This window comes from Malus domestica, chromosome 09, assembly GCF_042453785.1.
Source record: "Malus domestica chromosome 09, GDT2T_hap1".
Taxonomy (NCBI): Eukaryota; Viridiplantae; Streptophyta; class Magnoliopsida; order Rosales; family Rosaceae; genus Malus; species Malus domestica.
The window spans coordinates 12,263,946-12,284,943 of NC_091669.1; the positions used below are offsets into that span (position 1 = coordinate 12,263,946).

The window sequence follows — 20,998 nt, forward strand, 5'->3', positions numbered from 1 at the left end:
CTTGAATCATTTTCATATTAAACTGTGACAATATTAATTTGATTATTTTTAAATTATTGACTTTATAATTGTATCGTATGTATTATTAGTCTGTATATGGCATGGCAAGAGAGATTAATTAATTCTAAGAGGCAGGGCCATCTCTGAGATTTTGAGGGTGCTGTGCGAAATTAATAAAAGGATCCCTATTTAAGATAGTTTTTTAAAAAATGTAGGATAATGTATTGACGCTAGAAAGTAATCACTTAAATCAAAATAAAGTTTAGCACTCACTAATTGTAAGTTTAAAAATGTCATTAATAATAAATAAAAAGAGCTACAAACATAATGTTCACTAAATAATCAAAAGCAGTTCAATCTTAAATAACCAAACAAGAAAAAAAAAACTTCAAAAACTCCAACTTTAAAGTTTCACTTGAATATATAACATTATTATATAATAAATTGAAAAAAAAAAACCCTTTTGTAAGGTATTATTATTGCCATTAAAAGTATCTCATTGTACTCCAAATTTTTATATTTAGAAAGGAAAAAAAATTAAAGCTTATAAAGAATGCACGATGAGATTTTAAAGTGCTAACAAAAATATTTTTTAAATATAGAACATTATTACATATAAATATTAGGTGATAAAAATTTTAGGAGCTCCTTCAAATTTGGGATCCTATGTGACTGCACCTTTCGCTCTCCCTTAACGCCCCCTGCTAAGAGGATAGGGATAGTTGAGGTGATGATTATGATGCTAATTAAGGTTTCACAACTTGTAGGAGCTGATCATCTAGGCCTTCCCTCTTTAGTCTCTTACCTTTAGACATAACGACTCCAATTAGTTAACGGTGGCAAGTGGTGTTCTTGGCTTTAGAACTAGGCTTGTTACACACTCAAGTTGGGTAGTCTGTGTTCCGTGATCTCGCTTTAAGCGAGGTCTTGCCATAGGCGAGTTTGAGTATATACGTTGGAATTTTGCAACGTCATTAGCATTCAGGAAACTGTCACATTTGTTGTAAATGTTGGCACATTCAGGTGATGTAAATATCGTATACAAAGTGATACATTAGGTTTTTCGAAAAAAACCAAGGGACAAGAACAGTATCTGTATTTCGAAACAATGGCGTAATGCGAGAAATGAAATTTAAATATTTGGTCACAAGCACTAAGGTCTAAAATATCGATATTATCCTGATATTTCCATCGAAATTTTCGTATTTTTGGATTATCGATATTTCCGATATCATCGATATTTTAAACATTGATAGAAACTCTATGTGGTACTAAGTCACTCATGTATCTTACCATGCAATGTATAAAGTGTAAAATATTGTACTGATTCATTATGTATAAATGATTATGGTGTGTTTAAACTTCTTTTATTAATTACTACATATTTTCTATACTCACAATATTTGCCAGTTCGCTATATAATCAACTTAAATCAGTTAAATCCATTATGCAATGCATTTCCTTCCAATTTTTGTGATAAACTAATAGATAATTTACTAAATAAACATCATGCAAAGTTTCAATGAAAATTTCCAAGTTTTTCTTACAATTTCCATGGTTTTTATTCAATTTTTATCGATATCGATAATATCCCAATATTTCCATCGAAATTTCCGTGTTTTTGAACTAACGATATTTCCGATATGATCGATATTTTAGACCTTGATAAGGACATTACACTACTCAATAATCAAGCACTTCATCAGTGTCAATTACATTATTATAACAGAAAGATCATGCAGAAACACAGATTAGACTCCATGTCTGAAAGTTTTGGGCATAAAAACCCCCGTTATAATCACATCGATCAAATGGACGAAGAAAACATCTGCGTAACACAAGCGCATGAGCAGTCCAACATCGCTCTCAACTCATGCTTCAGGTGTATCCGTACGAATAGCTGTTGGAAAGAACAAAAAACATACATAAGAATATATAAGAATACGGGCTTGGCAGAATAAGAATTCGATTAACAAAGTTCAAAAATAAAACTAGGGTGCAATCACATTCATGTCGTTCAAATCCTACACTCTCAAAGATAACGAAAATTTAAAACAAAATGAATATTAAGAACTCATAGTCATTCTGCAGAGTGCCTTGTATTTCCTTCATCGGTTAGCAGATCATGAAAAAATCAACACTCAGGAATAAAGACAACATTGAAAATAACAAGTTCAATTATCTATAATTTGAATTCAAAACCAGCCTTAAAATTGCATTATCTGGGATATTTTCTTCACTAGTTACCAGCTCCAAAAACGGCACCTCTTCGAATTAAGAAACAGTTTGGAGGACATTGAGAAAACACAGGACATCAACAAATAAAATCTAAATCCAAAATTTCCTATTTCAGCCCACCAACTGTTCACAGTGGACATTTGATAACATACAACCAAATCATAACCAGCACACCAACTTACAACGAACATGTACAACATCCACAACAGAAATCCTAGAATACAAGAAATTACAGCCGGCAAGACAAAGTGACTAGAGAAACAAGTAGTTTCTTGATTGTTATCAACGTCCCCCAAAACACAGAAATGAAGTTTAAAAAGCCTTGTTTCAATCACATTCCAAGAAATATAAATAAGAAGCCACACTGCCTGAAAGTGCCTTCAGATTTTACATGTTGTAAAAGAATGCCTGAAAGTGTTTCAGATTTTACATGTTGTAAAAGAATGCCTGAAAGTGTTTCAGATTTTACATGTTGTAAAAGAATTTACAAACGCATGCAACTATAGGAAACAATATTCTGTGAAAGAGTTCCTTCCAATCATGAGCTGTAGCCCAATGATAACCGTCCCTCTTCTGAGGGAGTTGTCATGGGTTTAACTACTTGGATGTAGGTAGCTGAACACCAAGAGGACTGGAGGAGTTCCTGAAGTACGACTAACTTAAAGCAACACAGTTAAGCGGACAATACCAAAGCATTGCAAGTTATTTTCCAACATATGCTGAGATCACAAACTAAAGTCACTTTTATTTCCTCTTGGACCAAAAGGTGAACTGCTCAAAGATGCATTTAGATATCACCACTCTACACAAGAATATATCATCTATAAACTAGAAATGAGAAAACAAAATGTGGCAACCAATAAGATAAATCTGTTAATTAATTTCATCACGTTCCCTGTTTTTATCCTACTCTTTTGCTTCACAAGTTATACAGGCCTCTTAGAGCATACGATTATCCCCCAGCGATTGCAGTCCCTGTGTTCCATTCTCCACACCCCCAAAAGAAAGCAACAACCATAAAAAAAAATAAAAAAATAAAAAAATCAGAAGCTACTAACAAATGATCCCAAATATCTTTAAAAATTGCAGAAATGGGAGAATTGCCTCCGCACCCATTTAGGCTAACCATAAGGTGCAAAGTTCAGAGACACATTCTCATTTCACAAACACAATATGATCACAACATGTTTTCTTTGACATGGGTGGTTCTATTTATAACAGCCCATATTAATCTAAATGTTAACACCTTTGACAATTTCAAAAAATCTTAAATTTGACGAAAACTCACGACTCCAACAACAACAACAACAACAAAGCCTTTTCCCACTAAGTGGGGTCGGCTATATGAATCCTAGAACGCCATTGCGCTCGGTTTTGTGTCATGTCCTCCGTTAGATCCAAGTACTCAAGTCTTTTCTTAGGGTCTCTTCCAAAGTTTTCCTAGGTCTTCCTCTACCCCTTCGGCCCTGAACCTCTGTCCCGTAGTCACATTTTTGAACCGAAACGTCAGTAGGCCTTCTTTGCACATGTCCAAACCACCGGAACCGATTTTCTCTCATCTTTCCTTCAATTTTGGCTACTCCTACTTTACCTCGGATAACCTCATTCCCAATCTTATCCTTTCTCGTGTGCCCATACATCCCACGAAGCATCCTCATCTCCGCTACACCCATTTTGTGTACGTTGATGCTTCACTGCCCAACATTCTGTGTCATACAACATCGCTGGCCTTATTGCCGTCCTATAAAATTTTCCCTTGAGTTTCAGTGACCTACGACGGTCACACAACACGCCGGATGCACTCTTACACTTCATCCATCCAGCTTGTATTCTATGGTTGAGATCTCCATCTAATTCTCCGTTCTCTTGCAAGATAGATCCTAGGTAGCGAAAACGGTCACTTTTTGTGATCTTCGCTAGATTGCTCCGGTCATTAGTGTGGATAAGTATATAAATGGATAGAGATAGGAAAGCAAACACAAGATGTACGTGGTTCACCCAGATTGGCTACGTCCACGGAATAGAGGAGTTCTCATTAATTGTGAAGGGTTTACACAAAAGCAAACACAAGATGTACGTGGTTCACCCAGATTGGCTACGTCCACGGAATAGAGGAGTTCTCATTAATAGTGAAGGGTTTACACAAGTACATAGGTTCAAGCTCTCCTTTAGTGAGTACAAGTGAATGATTTAGTACAAATGACATTAGGAAATATTGTGGGAGAATGATCTCGTAGCCACGAAACTTCTAAGTACCGGAGTGTGGTATCGTCTTGACTTGCCTTATCTGTCTCATAGGTAGATGTGGCATCTTCTCTGGAAGTACTCTTCCTCCATCCAGGGGTGGTATCTGTAACTGGTGGAGATGCACTATCAATTTCACTTGAAGCTTACTTGTAGTTTCATGCTTGGTCAAACGCGATACAAACCATGTAGTAGGAGTCCCCCAAGTCGCCGAGCTAGGGGATCTGCTGAAAGAGGTGACAGACAAGGTAAATAATCAGAGCTCCGGCTGATTGTTCACATTCTCCCTATCTTGCAGGCAGCATGAAGGATAAAGAGAAGAAAAATGAGGAGAGATGATATGGGATACTTTTGCTTTTGAAGAAGTAACTTTCCACAGGCTTATTCTTGAACTGGGCTGGAGGGTTTTCTGGTTTCCTCCAGAGTATAAGGCCGACTGAAGAATTTGAGGGTCAAAACAAGTCCATCAAATCTAGAGTACGTTCGACCCTGCTGATATGGGATACTTTTGCTTTTGACAAAGTAGTGGATGTATCGGCACGTGTGCTGTTACGCTTGTCTCCACATGCTTCCTTGTATCCTTCTCACTTGCCCTATTTGTTCCTCAGGCAGATGCGGTATCTTCCCTGGAAGCATAAGATGTTGAAGATGAGTACTCGAGAGCAATGCCAGGTAAGTAATCAGGTAAGGGGTTCCAGGCAGTCAGTTCCTGGCTGGAAGCTTGATTTCAAGTGCTGACTGATTGCTCTCTTTCTCCTTGTCTTGCAGGTAAGAACAAGGCCAAAGGAAAAGACAGGGAAAAAGCATGATATGGGATACTCTTGCTTTTAACCCTGATGATATGAGATATTCTTGCTCTAGTATAGGTTGTTTACAGAGGTATTATCGGGGGGAAAGAAAGCTGAATATTTCGAAAGGCTTCGTTGGGAGTGCCCTCTCAGATAAGAGAAAGGGTTGAGCATTTTTGCAGGTCTGCCTGTCCGTTAGGGATGGAGGTCGACATATATAGGAGTCTCCCTAACATCAAGTAATAATGCTATTCCTTTACCCTGCTTGGTTATAGCACGGTAGTGGGAGCTGCCAGCTTCACATGTTTTAACTCTGTCAAAGCACTTTGAAAAAGTGGTCTGTGGTATCTGGAAAGCTGATGTTGCGTGTGAAGATTACAGACAAGCTTTATCCAAGGAGATCCCGCTCTTGAAGTTGGGAAAGTGGTGCCTCTTCGATTTTCGAACAAGCAATCCTATCGGGGATCTGGCTCTTGAGATTCGGAGAACGATGCCTCTTCGATTTTTGAGAAAGCAATCCTGCTGGGGGTCTGGCTCTCGAGATTCGGAGAGCGGTGTCTCTTCGATTTTTGAGAAAGTAATCATGTTGGGAGTCTGGCTCTCGAGATTCGGAGGGCGGTGCCTCCTCGATTTTGGAGCAAGCAATCTTGTTGGGAGTGTTTTCTCGAATGTGAGTAAAGGTTGGACGTGTTTGCTAATCTACCTTGCCACGAAGCACAGAGGTTGACACACAGGGACTTTCCAATTATCCAGCAGTGGTACTGTTCCTTTACCCTCTCTTCGATTTTTGAGAAAGTAATCATGTAATCATGTTGGGAGTCTGGCTCTCGAGATTCGGAAGGCGGTGCCTCTTCGATTTTGGAGCAAGCAATCTTGTTGGGAGTGTTTTCTCGAATGTGAGTAAAGGTTGGGCATGTTTGCTAGTCTACCTTGCCACGAAGCACAAAGGTTGACACACAGGGACTTTCCAATTATCCAGCAGTGGTACTGTTCCTTTACCCTCTCTTCGATTTTTGAGAAAGTAATCATGTTGGGAGTCTGGCTCTCGAGATTCGGAGGGCGGTGGCTCTTCAATTTTGGAGCAAGCAATCTTGTTGGGAGTGTTTTCTCGAATGTGAGTACAGTTTGGGCATGTTTGCTAGTCTACCTTGCCACAAAGCACAGAGGTTGACACACCGGGACTTTCCAATTATCCAGCAGTGGTACTGTTCCTTTACCCTTGTGGGTAATAATATGGTAGCTAGACCTTCAAAATTTATGTGTTTAAACTTTGTTAGTGTTGTTTCTTTGCAATTCTTTTACCCTTCTTGGTCAGAGCGATGTAGTGGGAGCTGCAAGCTTCACGTATCTCAACTTTGTCAGAGAACTTTGGCAAAGTTATTTGTGGTACCCATGAGCTACTGTTGCGTGTGGGAAGTGGGTGATTGAACAGTACGATTCATGTGCTTTCTACTTCGTCAGAAATCTTCGACAGAATGCCCATAATTTCCGCAAAGCTGAGTGTGCGTGTGACAGGTGCTGACAAGGCTGGAAAAGTAGGTGCCTCTTCGATTTCTGAGAGCGGCCCTCGTGGTCTCTGATCATCCCAGCTTTTGAGAAAGCAAGCCTCTTCGATTTCTGAGATCGGCCTTCGTGGTCTTTGAGCAGCCCAGCTTTTGAGAAAGCAAACGCCTCTTCGATTTCTGAGATCGACCCTCGTGGTCTCTGAGCAGCCCAGTTTTTGAGAAAGCAAACGCCTCTTCGATTTCTGAGCAGGCGCCTCTTCGATTTCTGAAGCTTCGTCGAGTGCAGATTTTTATAGGGGCTGACATTAAGTTCCAAAGCACACTTGAATATCCACCAGTAGAAGCTCCATTCTTGCACTTCTAAGATCTTGATTTGTCCGACCTCTTCTCTCTTCAACACCTTTGAAAATGTCTGGCCCCTCCGACCGTCGTTTTGACTTGAACCTTGTTGAAGAGACAGCCCCGCCTTCTCCAGACAACATATGGCGCCCATCCTTCGTCTCCCCTACTGGTCCTCTTACCGTTGGGGATTCCGTGATGAAGAATGATATGACCGCTGCGGTAGTGGCCAGGAACCTTCTCACTCTCAAAGATAACAGACTACTTTCCAAACGGTCTGATGAGTTGGCCGTTAAGGATTCTCTGGCTCTCAGTGTTCAGTGTGCAGGTTCTGTGTCTAATATGGCCCAACGCCTATTTGCTCGAACCCGCCAAGTTGAATCATTGGCGGCTGAAGTGATGAGTCTCAAACAGGAGATTAGAGGGCTCAAGCATGAGAATAAACAGTTGCACCGGCTCGCACATGACTATGCTACAAACATGAAGAGGAAGCTTGACCAGATGAAGGAATCTGATGGTCAGGTTTTACTTGATCATCAGAGATTTGTGGGTTTGTTCCAAAGGCATTTATTGCCTTCGTCTTCTGGGGCTATACCGCGTAATGAAGCTCCAAATGATCAACCTCTGATGCCTCCTCCTTCTAGGGTTTTGTCCAGTACTGAGGCTCCGAATGATCCTCCTCCGGTGCCTTCTCTTTCTGGGGCTCTACCGACTGCTGAGACTTCTCCTAAGCAACCTTTGTGAAGGCTCCCTCTTGTTTGTTTATTTTGACTCAAGTATATGTACATATTTGTAACTTATCGGGGATATCAATAAATAAGCTTTCCTTCATTTCAACGTATTGTGTTAAATACACCAAAGCCTTCTTCGCTAAGTTCTTTGAATTTTCTTTTGTTGAAGCTTGTATGTTGAAGCTTTGTGAGTGGAGCATATAGGTTGAGGTAGTGTTCCCTTAATTTCCCGAGTGAGGAAAACTTCTTGGTTGGAGACTTGGAAAATCCAAGTCACTGAGTGGGATCGGCTATATGAATCTTAGAACGCCATTGTGTTCTATCCTGTGTCATGTCCTCCGTTAGATCCAAGTACTCTAAGTCTTTTCTTAGGGTCTCTTCCAAAGTTTTCCTAGGTCTTCCTCTGCCCCTTCGGCCCTGAACCTCTGTCCCATAGTCGCATCTTCTAATCGGAGCGTCAGTAGGCCTTCTTTGCACATGTCCAAACCACCGTAACCGATTTTCTCTCATCTTTCCTTCAATTTCGGCTACTCCTACTTTACCCCGGATATCCTCATTCCTAATCTTATCCTTTCTCGTGTGCCCACACATCCAACGAAGCATCCTCATCTCCGCTACACCCATTTTGTGTACGTGTTGATGCTTCACCGCCCAACATTCTGTGCCATACAGCATCGCCGGCCTTATTGCCGTCCTATAAAATTTTCCCTTGAGCTTCAGTGGCATACGGCGGTCACACAACACGCCGGATGCACTCTTCCACTTCATCCATCCAGCTTGTATTCTATGGTTGAGATCTCCATCTAATTCTCCGTTCTTTTGCAAGATAGATCCTAGGTAACGAAAACGGTCACTCTTTGGTATTTCTTGATCTCCGATCCTCACCCCTAACTCGTTTTGGCCTCCATTTGCACTGAACTTACACTCCATATATTCTGTCTTTGATCGGCTTAGGCGAAGACCTTTAGATTCCAACACTTCTCTCCAAAGGTTAAGCTTTGCATTTACCCCTTCCTGAGTTTCATCTATCAACACTATATCGTCTGCGAAAAGCATACACCAAGGAATATCACCTTGAATATGTCCTGTTAACTCATCCATTACCAACGCAAAAAGGTAAGGACTTAAAGATGAGCCTTGATGTAATCCTACAGTTATGGGAAAGCTTTCGGTTTGTCCTTCATGAGTTCTTACGGCAGTCTTTGCTCCTTCATACATATCCTGTATAGCTTGGATATATGCTACTCGTACTCCTTTCTTCTCTAAAATCCTCCAAAGAATGTCTCTTGGGACCCTATCATACGCTTTTTCCAAATCTATAAAGACCATGTGTAAATCCTTTTTCCCATCTCTATATCTTTCCATCAATCTTCGTAAGAGATAGATTGCCTCCATGGTTGAGCGCCCTGGCATGAACCCGAATTGATTGTCCGAAACCCGTGTCTCTTGCCTCAATCTATGCTCAATGACTCTCTCCCAGAGCTTCATTGTATGACTCATTAGCTTAATACCCCTATAGTTCATGCAATTTTGTACATCGCCCTTATTCTTGTAGATAGGCACCAAAGTGCTCATTCGCCACTCATTCGGCATCTTCTTCGTTTTCAAAATCTTATTGAAAAGGTTAGTGAGCCATGTTATACCTGTCTCTCCCAAAACTTTCCACACTTCGATTGGTATATCGTCTGGGCCTACTGCTTTTCTATGCTTCATCTTCTTCAAAGCTACACCCACTTCTTCCTTCCGGATTCTACGATAAAAAGAGTAGTTTCTACACTCTTCTGAGTTACTTAACTCCCCTAAAGAAGCACTCCTTTCATGTCCTTCATTGAAAAGATTATGAAAATAACTTTTCCATCTGTCTTTAACCGCGTTCTCTGTAGCAAGAACCTTTCCATCCTCATCCTTGATGCACCTCACTTGGTTTAGGTCCCTTGTCTTCTTGTCCCTTGCTCTAGCTAGTTTATAGATATCCAACTCTCCTTCTTTGGTATCTAGTCGCTTATACATATCGTCATAAGCCGCTAACTTAGCTTCTCTCACAGCTTTCTTCGCCTCTTGCTTCGCTTTTCTATACCTTTCACCATTTTCATCGGTCCTATCCTTGTATAAGGCTTTACAACATTCCTTCTTAGCCTTCACCTTTGCTTGTACATTTTAACCATCATTTGTCACACCGAAAGAAAAAAAAATTCCAAAATATCCATCATCTGAGCCACTCATTTCACATCAAACTAACTACACAACCCAACATTGTATTGAATTCAATCATCCCATCACGAGATTAAGTCTCATTTGACCAAAAAGACCAAAATTTCACTCATCTAAAATAATCCCCAAATCCTAAACGGCACACGATAATGCCCCACAAGTTATACAGGCATCTTGCTTGGGTTTTACTACAACTTAAGTTATACGGCCCTCTTGCAGCACAGGATAATGCCCCATCATGTGCAGTTCTAGCATTTCCCGACTAATATCATATACATTCTCTCCGTAACCAAAAGAAAACAATAGGAAGAAAGATCTGCAGCTACTGACAAATGTTCCCAAATGTCTTCAAAATACACACAGAGAATTGCCTCAGTACCCAGTTGCGCTAACCACAAGATGCAAAGTTCAAAGACACATTCTCGTTTCATAAACACAAACTAAGTGATCGCAATGTGCATTACTTGACGCCGGTGGTTTTAACTATAACAACCCAGATTTATCTAAAAGTTAACACCTTTGAAAATTTCAAGAAATCTTAAATTCGACGAAAACTCAATATTCCAAATAATCTTAATTCAATCAAACGCATTTTCCCCAGTTTCTGTCACACCCAAAAGAACAAAACTTTATAAAAAAATCCAACATCTGAGCCACTCATTTCACCTCAAACCAATTACACAACCCAACATTGCAAATTGAATTCTATCAACCCTTCACAAAATTAAATCTCATTTCACCAGAAAAACCCCAAATTATAATCGCACAGATTGAGATCAACGACTAACAACGATCAAAGATGCGATTTTTAACATCCTAATCAACAAAAAATCACGGAAATTAAAACCCAAGATCTGAAATCCGAAAGAGAAATGAACGGAAGAGCTTACTGGGCTTTTCGGGCTTGCCTTCAGCCCACTTGGAGACGGCGAAGTGGACCCTCTCGCGAGAAATGGCTTCGGTCTTGTAAGGCTCCTTGAGGCAATTCCGTACCAGATTCGCACAGATGTTGGAGTAGGTGATGTAGGTCATACCGGCTGCGCGCCAAAACGGTGCCGCTGCGTTCGATGACATTGTCTTTCTCTGGTTTTCGTTCGCTCTCTCTCTCTCTCTCTCTGCGTCAGTCAACGTGACCTAGACGAAGCGCCCCTTTAACTTGCAGTGGTAGTTCCCGCAAGGGCTTTGTCTATGGGCCAGATCGAGTTTTATTTTTCGTGAGGCCTTTAGAGAAGGCCCAATAATCTGTCAAAGGCCCAGTGATCTGTCAATTCTAGTAAGGGTGGTCGGGGTCGGATTTGGTTCGATTTAGTCCTCAAACTACTAGCATACAGTGGCGAAGCCACGTGGGAGCGAGGAGTGGCGGCCACCACTCCCCTTGCCGGGAAACACCACTGGACCCCAGGTCTTCGCCACTCCCCTCGCGCGCCTCGCCAGAAAATAATGGTTCACGGCGCCCTCTGTTTTTCTGGGTTTTCTGGGCAATCTGCAATGCAGATTGCGTTCTAATTTTTTTTAAAAAAAACCAGGCCAAAACGACGCCGTTTTGGACCTGGTAAAAAAAATTAAAAAAGCTAAATCAAAACGACGCCGTTTTGGACCTGGTAAAAAAAATTAAAAAAGCTAAATCAAAACGGCGCCGTTTTGATAGTTGAATTAAAAAAAAAATTATAATGGGGTGGGGGACCGCTTCCGTGTGTCGCCCCAATGAAACCCTAGTTTCTGTCTGTCCCCCCCACACACGACCCCATCCGCACCACACCCTTTACTTTTTCTATCCTTTTCTTCAGTCTTCTTCACCAATAATCAACACTTTCACAGAGAGCGGGGCCATCCATCTCAGCCAAGCTGCTCCCCAAACTCCAGCAGCCAAGCCAAAGCCACTAAGTCCTCTTTAATTTCTGTTCCACAAGCCAGTGAGCCACTCTCCTCTCCTCTGAGCTTGAGCCGGCTCCAATCACTATTTAAAGGTAAATTTTTTAATTCTTAAATGTATAATCCCTACCTTAATTATTTAATACAAATTTCATTTAATTAGTATAGAATTATATGGTAATGCATTAATATGGTTATTGGTTATTGATTATTGATGTGAATCATATTGTTATTTAATACAAGATTGGGGATTGGTATTTAATACAAATTATGAAATTATTTTTTAGGGTGAAATTATTTATGTGAATCAAATGATATGGTTATTGATTATTCATGTCATGGTTATTTAATACAAATTATGAAATTATTTTTAGGGTGAAATTATTGATACGAATTGGGAATTAGAAGAATTGTGTGTATGTATAATTGTACATATAGATAAATTGGCATGTCAAAAGTCATCTTTAACTAAACTTATTGGTAATAAGCCACATTTTGAATGAAATTATGAAATTATTTTTTAGGATGAAAATTAAAATTTGAATTCTTGAATCTTGATGGATGATTAGTTGAATTGCTTAGTTGTATTCATATGAATATGATTAGTTAAATTACTTAGTTGTATTCATATGAATATGATTAGTTGAATTGCTTAGTTGTATTCATAGAGTCTAAGAATTTTTATTTCTTTTCATTTTACAGTTACGTAATGGAACGATACTATAAGAAACAATGCTTAAATCATCCTTCAAACATTTTGGGTAGTCCTCCTCCTTCAAATATTCCGAGTAGTCCTCCTCCTCCTTCAAATATTCCAAGAAGTCCTCCTTCAAATATTCCAAGTAGGTCACAACAAAGTGAGGCCACTGAGTTAGATGAAATATTGGCTAATCTTCCTGCAGACCCTGCACATAGACGTCGAATGCTTGATTATCCACCTAATTATCGTGAAGCAATTCGTAGACACTATCTCCAAAATGATCCTTGTCAACCTAGAGACCACATCATGCCAAGAAAGGTTAGCGACAATCGATGTTTTATCATTGGTTGGTTTGATAAGTTTAAGTGGTTGGAGTATAGTATATCAAAAAATGCTGCATTTTGCCGTTATTGTTATCTTTTCAAATGTGATTTTGATCAAATGGGTAGCACTGGAAGTGATGTCTTCACTGAGATAGGGTTTACAAATTGGAAGAAAGGACCCAAAAATCTTCGAGTCCATGAGGGAGGTGTTGGAAGTCTTCATAATAAAGCTGTACAACAAGCTAGAGATTTGATGACACAAAAACAACACATTGAAACATTTGTGATTAAGCAAACCGATGAAGCTCGCATTAATTATCATACTTTATTGAGTGCCTCACTTGAGTGCACAAGATGGTTGTTGGGACAAGGTTTGCCTTTTCGTGGCCATGATGAGACTTATATTGGGAATTACAAATGTGTTATCACAAGCATTGCAAAAGAAAGATCAAGATATTGTGAATGCAATGGCATTAGTGGAAGTATGCAAGCAAAGACTACAATCCTTGAGAGATGATGACTTTGGGGACTTGCTTCATGATGTAGAAAAGTTTTGTGAGGAGCATGATATTATCGTTCCTAAAATGGAGGATTTGCATTTCGTACCTGGAAAATCAAGGCGTAAAGCTCCAAAAATCACAAACTTCCATTACTATCGTGTGGACCTCTATTTTCAAGTCCTTGATATGCAACTAAAGGAGTTGAATGATCGCTTCAATGAGGTAAACACCGAGTTACTTCTTTGTATGGCATGTTTGAGTTCGGTGAATAATTTTGCATCTTTTGACAAAGTAAAAATTGTTCGTTTAGCCCAACTTTATTCTCAAGATTTTGATCGGATGGACCTCATGAATCTTCCAATTCAACTTGACAATTACATTCATGATATGAAGATGCATAGTGAGTTTTCATCATTGAGAGGAATGAGTGATCTTGCACAGGAGTTAGTGAAGACCGGGAGGTGTGAAAGTTATATGTTAGTGTATAAACTTCTTACATTGGCTTTGGTGTTACCGGTTGCAACCGCTTCGGTGGAGAGAGCTTTTTCTGCTATGAAGATTGTGAAAACACCATTGCGTAACAAAATGGGAGATCAATGGTTGAGTGATAGCATGCTTGTTTACATTGAGAAATATGTATTTGCTTTTATTGATAATGAGCCTATTAGGCGACGTTTTCATGACATGAAACCTCGCCGGCAACAATTGTAATTTGTTTGTATTGATTAATTATGGAAGACATTACTATATACAAATATTTAGTTGTTGCCATTTTTCTTTAACCTTGCATTCTTTTAAGTTCGCCCCTCCCCCCGACAAATCCTGGCTTCGCCACTGCTAGCATAGATGAACCAAACCAATCAGTTTGGTGATCACTTTGGTTCGATTATTTCATTTCATGTAATCGATCAAAGTTTATATTATGAAATGGGATTTTGTAGACGGCGATTTACCGCAATAGTGAAAAGTAATTATGTTTATACACTATAGTGTGAATTCAATCCCCACCTATCTCTCTCCCTCCTAACAACCAACAATTCAACTTACTAACGCTATTGTTTGTCAAAAAGAAAAACAAAACAAAAAAAGCAATAAGTAGACTTCAAGCACTCATCGGGAACAAGATTACACAAGTTCATAAAATCGTTAAACCATGTGTTACATGAAGATCATGTGAGAACAAAATCCGCAAATCATATTGGGACAAATAGTACGATGCCAATGAGTCTAATCGCATCACCTAATCATCGACATGATCCTATAACACCAAGTGAAATAGATCTAGCAAATCAAATGACTCCACCCTTCACACGTAGATCCAAAAGAGATGTAGCACGCCAAAGAGAAATCAAACTAGAAAACTCTCCAAAAGAGAGAAATCAAAACTGAACTCCAAGAACCTTTATGAAAATTATTAAACTTAAACAAAATAAAAGGATAAAACCATGTCACCGCTCCACATCCTCCAGACATCCGAGAGCCATAACACTGCACCGACTAAACCCATAACATCGTACTAGCTAAACCTAATCCCAACGCAATCCGACATCTTCCCTGACTTCCAACTTCAACTCCATATCAAAAGTGATAACTCGATCTAAAATTTTATGTTTACTGTGTGCTTGGGCCAAAGTATGACAACTATCATGATGACAATTCTACACCAAAATAAAGCAAACAGAAAATAAGAGAAGGAAGAGATCCATAATGATTATCAAGAAGATTGCCTCCAACCTTAAAACCAAAGGCAGGAGCCAACAACAAAAATTGCTTTACACTAAAGATAGAGAAATCGTGAGAGAGAGATGTCAATAAATTGATGATTAAGTTTTGTTTTGTTTTGTTATTAAATGATTGATGTCAATGTAAGAGTTGACCATTCATAGATTTTCATTCATGTACCAAAACAAATAAAATAATTTAGGTGGTATGGTTCAGTTTACAATCCATTAGTCATAGACCAAGGTCTCTTGAGTTAAAATCTCACATCTAGAGGTTTATTGAGATCTACGTAGGGATAATATTAGTGTATGCCACTCTTTTATTTAGCATTATTGTCTAATGATATTTTCATCTACTTGTAAGAGGTTCACAAGCAATACCAATTTAATATAAGAATATTTGGTGAGTTGAACTTGATACCTAGTTATGGTTGTTCCACGTATTAAGTAAGAGGTATAATAAGGAAAAATCACACCTTAAGAGGTTTGGAATAAATTTTTTACACTACCAATAATTAGTTAATTCTAGATGAATTCTTTAAGATTATCTTCTAATTCTTTCCTTTTCGTTTTACATATTGCCTACATTTGGTGACCGAAGTGACATTGCGAAGATCACACCTTGATATTTTACGTTGTTCCAAAGTCAATATGATTTTGCGCATTAAAGATTGAATTCATAGCTGTAACAAAAAAAAAGAAAAAGGCTGTGATCATAATTTCTTTTGCAAAGTTTTATTCGTTAAAGATTTGGGTACAACTCAATTAAAAGATAAATGGGAATGAAACTAGGGTTTGCCGCATCTCTCTGTTTATTCATGGTGGCCATAGAGCAGGTTTACATGTTTGTAGAGGGATGCGGGGGGAAATTTACACTCATTATTTGGATCACAGTAACACATGTTTTTTCCATCTTTGTTCAGGTGGCAAAATCCACAATAGATTGCGCCAGTCATATGTTTCTTGCAGTAAGCGTCGCAAGGTGAAAATCTTTCACATGGCCCGATTTCATATGGGGGGATTTTTGCTAAGACGTAGCCTACAAGTTCAATACCAATGATTTATGTTATGACCAACGTTATCTGCACTACATGTACCGATTATATTGATCAGAAGATATCGTTGATAAAAGTAGTATTGATCGCAAGAAAATTCCTTTACGTACCTGAGCTCAAAAGAAAGAAGGTAATGCAAAATAGCACCGAAAAACGTCCCACAAAGCTGACGGAAGCCATATTATCGAACGGATTCGTTAATATTGTTTGTTTTCTCGGTCTTTTTGCTCTGTTAGCAGAATGTGATTGATGACTGAATCATGTAGTGAGAGCCTTGTATTTGTAGTACATTAGATTTTCAAGTTGCAAGACTACTTTTGGAAATGAAAATCTTGTTCTAATTTATGAAGGTAATAAATTAAAATTTGCATCTCCACTAAATCTTTGCATTAAATGTAGGATTATATAAAATCCTCTGTATACGTAATATATGGAGATTAATAAGAATTCCTCCTTATTAGTGTTGATTAGTAAATGGGATTTTAGATTTTAGGACTTAAATAAGATTCTTTTTAGATTTTAAGGTGAACTGTTTTCTAAATTTAATTAAAATTTTTATTTTCAAAACTTACCATATTTAAGAATTGTAATACATTTATTATTTATAAACTTACCATCCGAAGTTCTCTACCCATGCATAATGTTTTTTTTTTTTGTGCCCTAATCATATTAATAGATAAAAGGGTGATTTTGTATAAAATCAATACAAAGTTAAATATTAACAATATACTATCAATATTTATGTTAATTATAAATATATCAATCATGTATTGTAATACTTAAATGCATCTAAAATAAACAAAAATTACAAAATATGCCACTATAGCTAGCTAGCACCCACTTGAACTTATATTTTTATATTTTGATTAATTTTTCAACCAACAATATTGTGTACACAAACATGGGTTATCCATCCAAATTGAGATTTGATTTTATCTTTCTTCTTCTGGGTTGTGCTCCTATTTACCGCATTTTTGCGAATATTCACTCTTATGAGACAATTTTTCCCAAAGGAAGAAATGATCCGCTCTTATCTCATAAGTGAAGTATGTGAATATGTTGCATGCCTCAAGCATAACAAATATATGGGTTCCAAACTTTGAAATCCCGAGATGTGGAGATTATAGAGTTCAAGCACGATTTAAATGACTATCCATAGTAATTTATAATTCAATTCTCTAAGTAATTCATCTTTGTTTGTTTGTCATGACAATAGACTTCTCGAAGAGGCACTTGTACCCAAGCATTGAGAATACTTATAAATAAGCAGGCGCATGAAAATGAGAATTGTTGGATCACAAACTGATGATACTCAATTATTATGATTATGGGCTCGTTTGGAAATGTTTTTAAAATTACTGAAATCGCTTTTAGAGAAAATGATTTTGGATTCCAAAAGTACTTGAAGTGCTTTCTAGAATAAGCACCAGTTATGCGCTTCTTTCAAGAAGCATTTCAAGTATTTTTCTAGGATTCACTTGTGTTTTTACTAGGGATTGGTTACAAAAACATTTTCACTAAAAACGCTTTCAGTCATTTTAAAAACATTTCCAAACAAGCCCTATAGTAGCCATTTATATCATCAAGGGCTATTCAACCAAGTTTTGCTATTAATGTCGACAAAGTAAAAAGTTCACCAAATTGAAAAGATACAAATTCCATTTTTAAGAGTAATTGAAAAACTTGGAATAGGGGCCTATAGTTTATACCCCAAATGTCATTTTTTGGTGTTTATAATGAGTGAATAAACTCACTAATACGGCATGATGCTTCATAGTAGAGACATGAGTATATTTGTCATCATATATGTAACCACATTTATATAAATACAATGTTTCTTTAGACAGAAACTTGTGGCATGTGGAGACTGCATACTAACCACTTGAGAATTTATTGTTGAAGAAATTTCTTAAAGAATGAAAATGCCGTGAAATCTTTATCAAAGATTTCAAAGAAATATCCTAAAGCTCAAAGTATGTACTCAGTAGTTGGTACCAATACATTGTACTCTATATAAGTTTGGTATAAATTGCATCAATGAGTACTTTTGTTAGTTCAAACTAAATTTACATTGATGCAATATACTGTTAAAGAATTCACATAATTGTATAGTAATATTGAAAGCCTTATGAGGCTATTTTTATACATGGCTTATATTCGCCATGAGACTTAGTGAAGTGTTTATTTTTTCTTCAGCTTGTATATTTTGAAGTATATTTTTTCTTTTAGGATTTCTCTAACCTTTACAGGTATACAAAAAACTCATGCGCTTCTTAGGATCAAGTTCTACCTAAGTTCAATTTCTTGAAAACAAAAGTCACATTACTTCAAACTTGACAAAGATGGCCAGTCGAATGAGGGCTTACTATCATTAGGGATAGGCACTTATCCAGCGAAGCTATTCATTAGGGGGAGTCTCAACTATATGCTGCAACAAAAATATATAAGCGATGTGCTCATTTCTCTTCGACTATAATTTTATCCCATTGAGTTTTTCCTAGCAAGGTTTTAGTGAGGTAGCATTATCGGCGTCCAACACCTTACTAGGGTTGGGTTCGGTTGGCTAAACGTGCCAAATTTCTTTTGCCACATGCCAGCTACATATACACAATTACCGAAAATCAGTAACCTTTAGCCAACCTATCTTTTTGCGATTGCAAAAAATCGGTTCAGCCAAAATTATTGGCTGGTTCGATTGGTAGATGGCACAACTGATGGTTTTCAAATAATCTACAAAAACAATAGCTCATGACCATGCACCAACCCATGATCAACAAAGTAAAGAGAAAAAGAAGTTGCTGCTACAATTTTTCAATTGATGATAAGCCAACATAATCATGACTTAACAAATTAAAATGAAAATCAAATCAAAACTTAATAAGCCAAGAACAATGTCAACAAACATAATTCAAATAGTTATAAGTTCACAAACTCAAAAGTCTAACTAATATAATTGTCTAAATTCAATTGTAGCAACTAATGCATAAACAAAAAACTTAAAATTCAAAAATATGGTTCTAGTTATAAGATTCCCTTATTATAATTCCAAAACAAATAACTTGTTTTGATAATGCAACATCATTGAAGTAGCAGCAACCAATGCATGTGAAATCTTCCATGAATCAATTCTTCGAAGCACTTGGAATTGATGTTCCTGCTTGAGATGTAGAACCAGCAACTATTTCAATTCAAATGTTACATAAAAATGCATCTACACTATTATTAAGAAAACCCTCATTGTCAACTTTTTTCCTATGTTGCCCTCACTTTTGATACACACTATTGACAAAATGAGGGCAAAATAATAATTTTGTACCTTTTGACAAAATGACAATCATATCCCTATTTTTCCTATTATACCCTCTTTTTTGAGATAATGACAATCATATTTTTTCAATTTTACCCTCACTTTTAATACACAATATTTACATAAGGAGAACAAAACAGTAATTATGTAATATTAAAAAAAATGCACTGATTAAGAGAAATTGTTCACACACACACAAAGTGTGTACTCTCTGCTAGTGATTAGAATAAGAAGTAATATTGAATAATAAATTAAAAATATCAATAAACATTAGATTGAAGTACTATAATTAGAATTAGAAAACAAATTAGCAATACTTACATGTTTCCAGTTAGCATGTAAAAAACACATAAAATATCTAAATAGAAAAAAAAAATTATATATATATATATATATATTTGTAGGTATGGCATACCGACGGTATACAAAATCCAATACCAAAGCCATACCATTAATTGTCGGTTCGGTATAATGTCAACCGATTATGAAAAAATGCCAAAACTATACCATACCATTATGAACCGACTGGTATGATTCGGTCAGTAAATCGATTTATGGCAAAAAAATTCACCCCTACACCTTACCAATATTTCTTAAAAGGTGCTTGATTCGTGTCCAATATGTTGTAAAAATTATTCAGGTGATTGTCTCGTAAATCTTGATCGTTCTCCATATGGTACTTATCACATTTGTTGTCAAAGTTCTTGTGTGGTTCAACGAAATGTTGATTTGCCAACAGCAGTGCACCAACTCAAAGGAATGATGACTCCAGTTTTAAATTACAAATTTGCCCACATGAATTGCATTGTCTTTACAGGTGAGTTCAAAATATAGCTTGATTTATTCATCAAAACGAAAAAATTAAAAAAAGATTTTTAAGTCAAAATGGTCCCTGAAATTGACAAAATTCTTCACTTTGATCTCTAAGATTTGAAATCGATAGAAGTGAGCCCTGAGTTTGTCCACCATCAGTCGTTTTGGTCATTTCGTGATCTCTATTAAATAAGGATAAAATGACAAAAGTACCCTCAATTTTTGTCAAATCATTTTGGCCTATTATTCATTAATTTGAGGGTATTTTTGTCATTTTGGTCCTTATTTAAATTAATTTTTTACGGTATGACCAAAATGATTGATGGTGGATAAACCACTTCTATTAATTCAAAATCTTAGGAACCACAGTGGGGAGTTATGTCAACCTTAGAAATTATTTTGACTATAAACCTTAAAAAACATATAAAAAGAGAAAAATTATAATACAAGTTAATGTCTCCAAAGTCATACAAGAAAGGTCAATAAAGAAGATAATTAATTTTAAGAAAGGTCAATAAAGAAGATAATTAGTTTTAAGAAAGGTCAATAAAGAAGATAATACCATTTGCATTACTGCATTTATTGAAGGATAATTTTCTCTCAATTGAGTAAAATGTAAAACTACAATAATCTAGGGCTGACAACTTTTTC

General features: G+C 37.2%; 1 protein-coding gene and 1 long non-coding RNA gene across 2 annotated transcripts; both read right to left on the minus strand.

The window, feature by feature from the left end:
* Positions 1–1,653: 1,653 nt before the first annotated feature.
* Positions 1,654–11,195, minus strand: LOC103443236 (ATP synthase subunit epsilon, mitochondrial). Its single transcript, XM_029108191.2, has 2 exons — positions 10,947–11,195; positions 1,654–1,900 (listed from the first exon to the last, which is right to left on the minus strand). The coding sequence occupies exons 1-2, from the start codon at positions 11,128–11,130 to the stop codon at positions 1,872–1,874; spliced, it is 213 nt and encodes a 70-aa protein (XP_028964024.1). The 5' UTR covers positions 11,131–11,195; the 3' UTR covers positions 1,654–1,871.
* Positions 11,196–15,882: 4,687 nt separating this feature from the next.
* Positions 15,883–16,465, minus strand: LOC139188008 (uncharacterized). The gene is made up of 2 exons (XR_011571074.1): positions 16,338–16,465; positions 15,883–16,211 (listed from the first exon to the last, which is right to left on the minus strand). It is a non-coding gene; the product is annotated as an uncharacterized lncRNA (long non-coding RNA).
* Positions 16,466–20,998: the final 4,533 nt, after the last annotated feature.

What these genes read in the sequence shown, in the direction of transcription:
- LOC103443236 (XM_029108191.2), bottom strand. Translation starts at nt 11,130, where the DNA reads ATGTCATCGAACGCAGCGGCACCGTTTTGGCGCGCAGCCGGTATGACC. An exon ending in AGGCAAGCCCGAAAAGCCCA is followed by an intron (nt 1,901 to 10,946) that starts GTAAGCTCTTCC and finishes TCTTTCCAACAG; the next exon opens with CTATTCGTACGGATACACCT.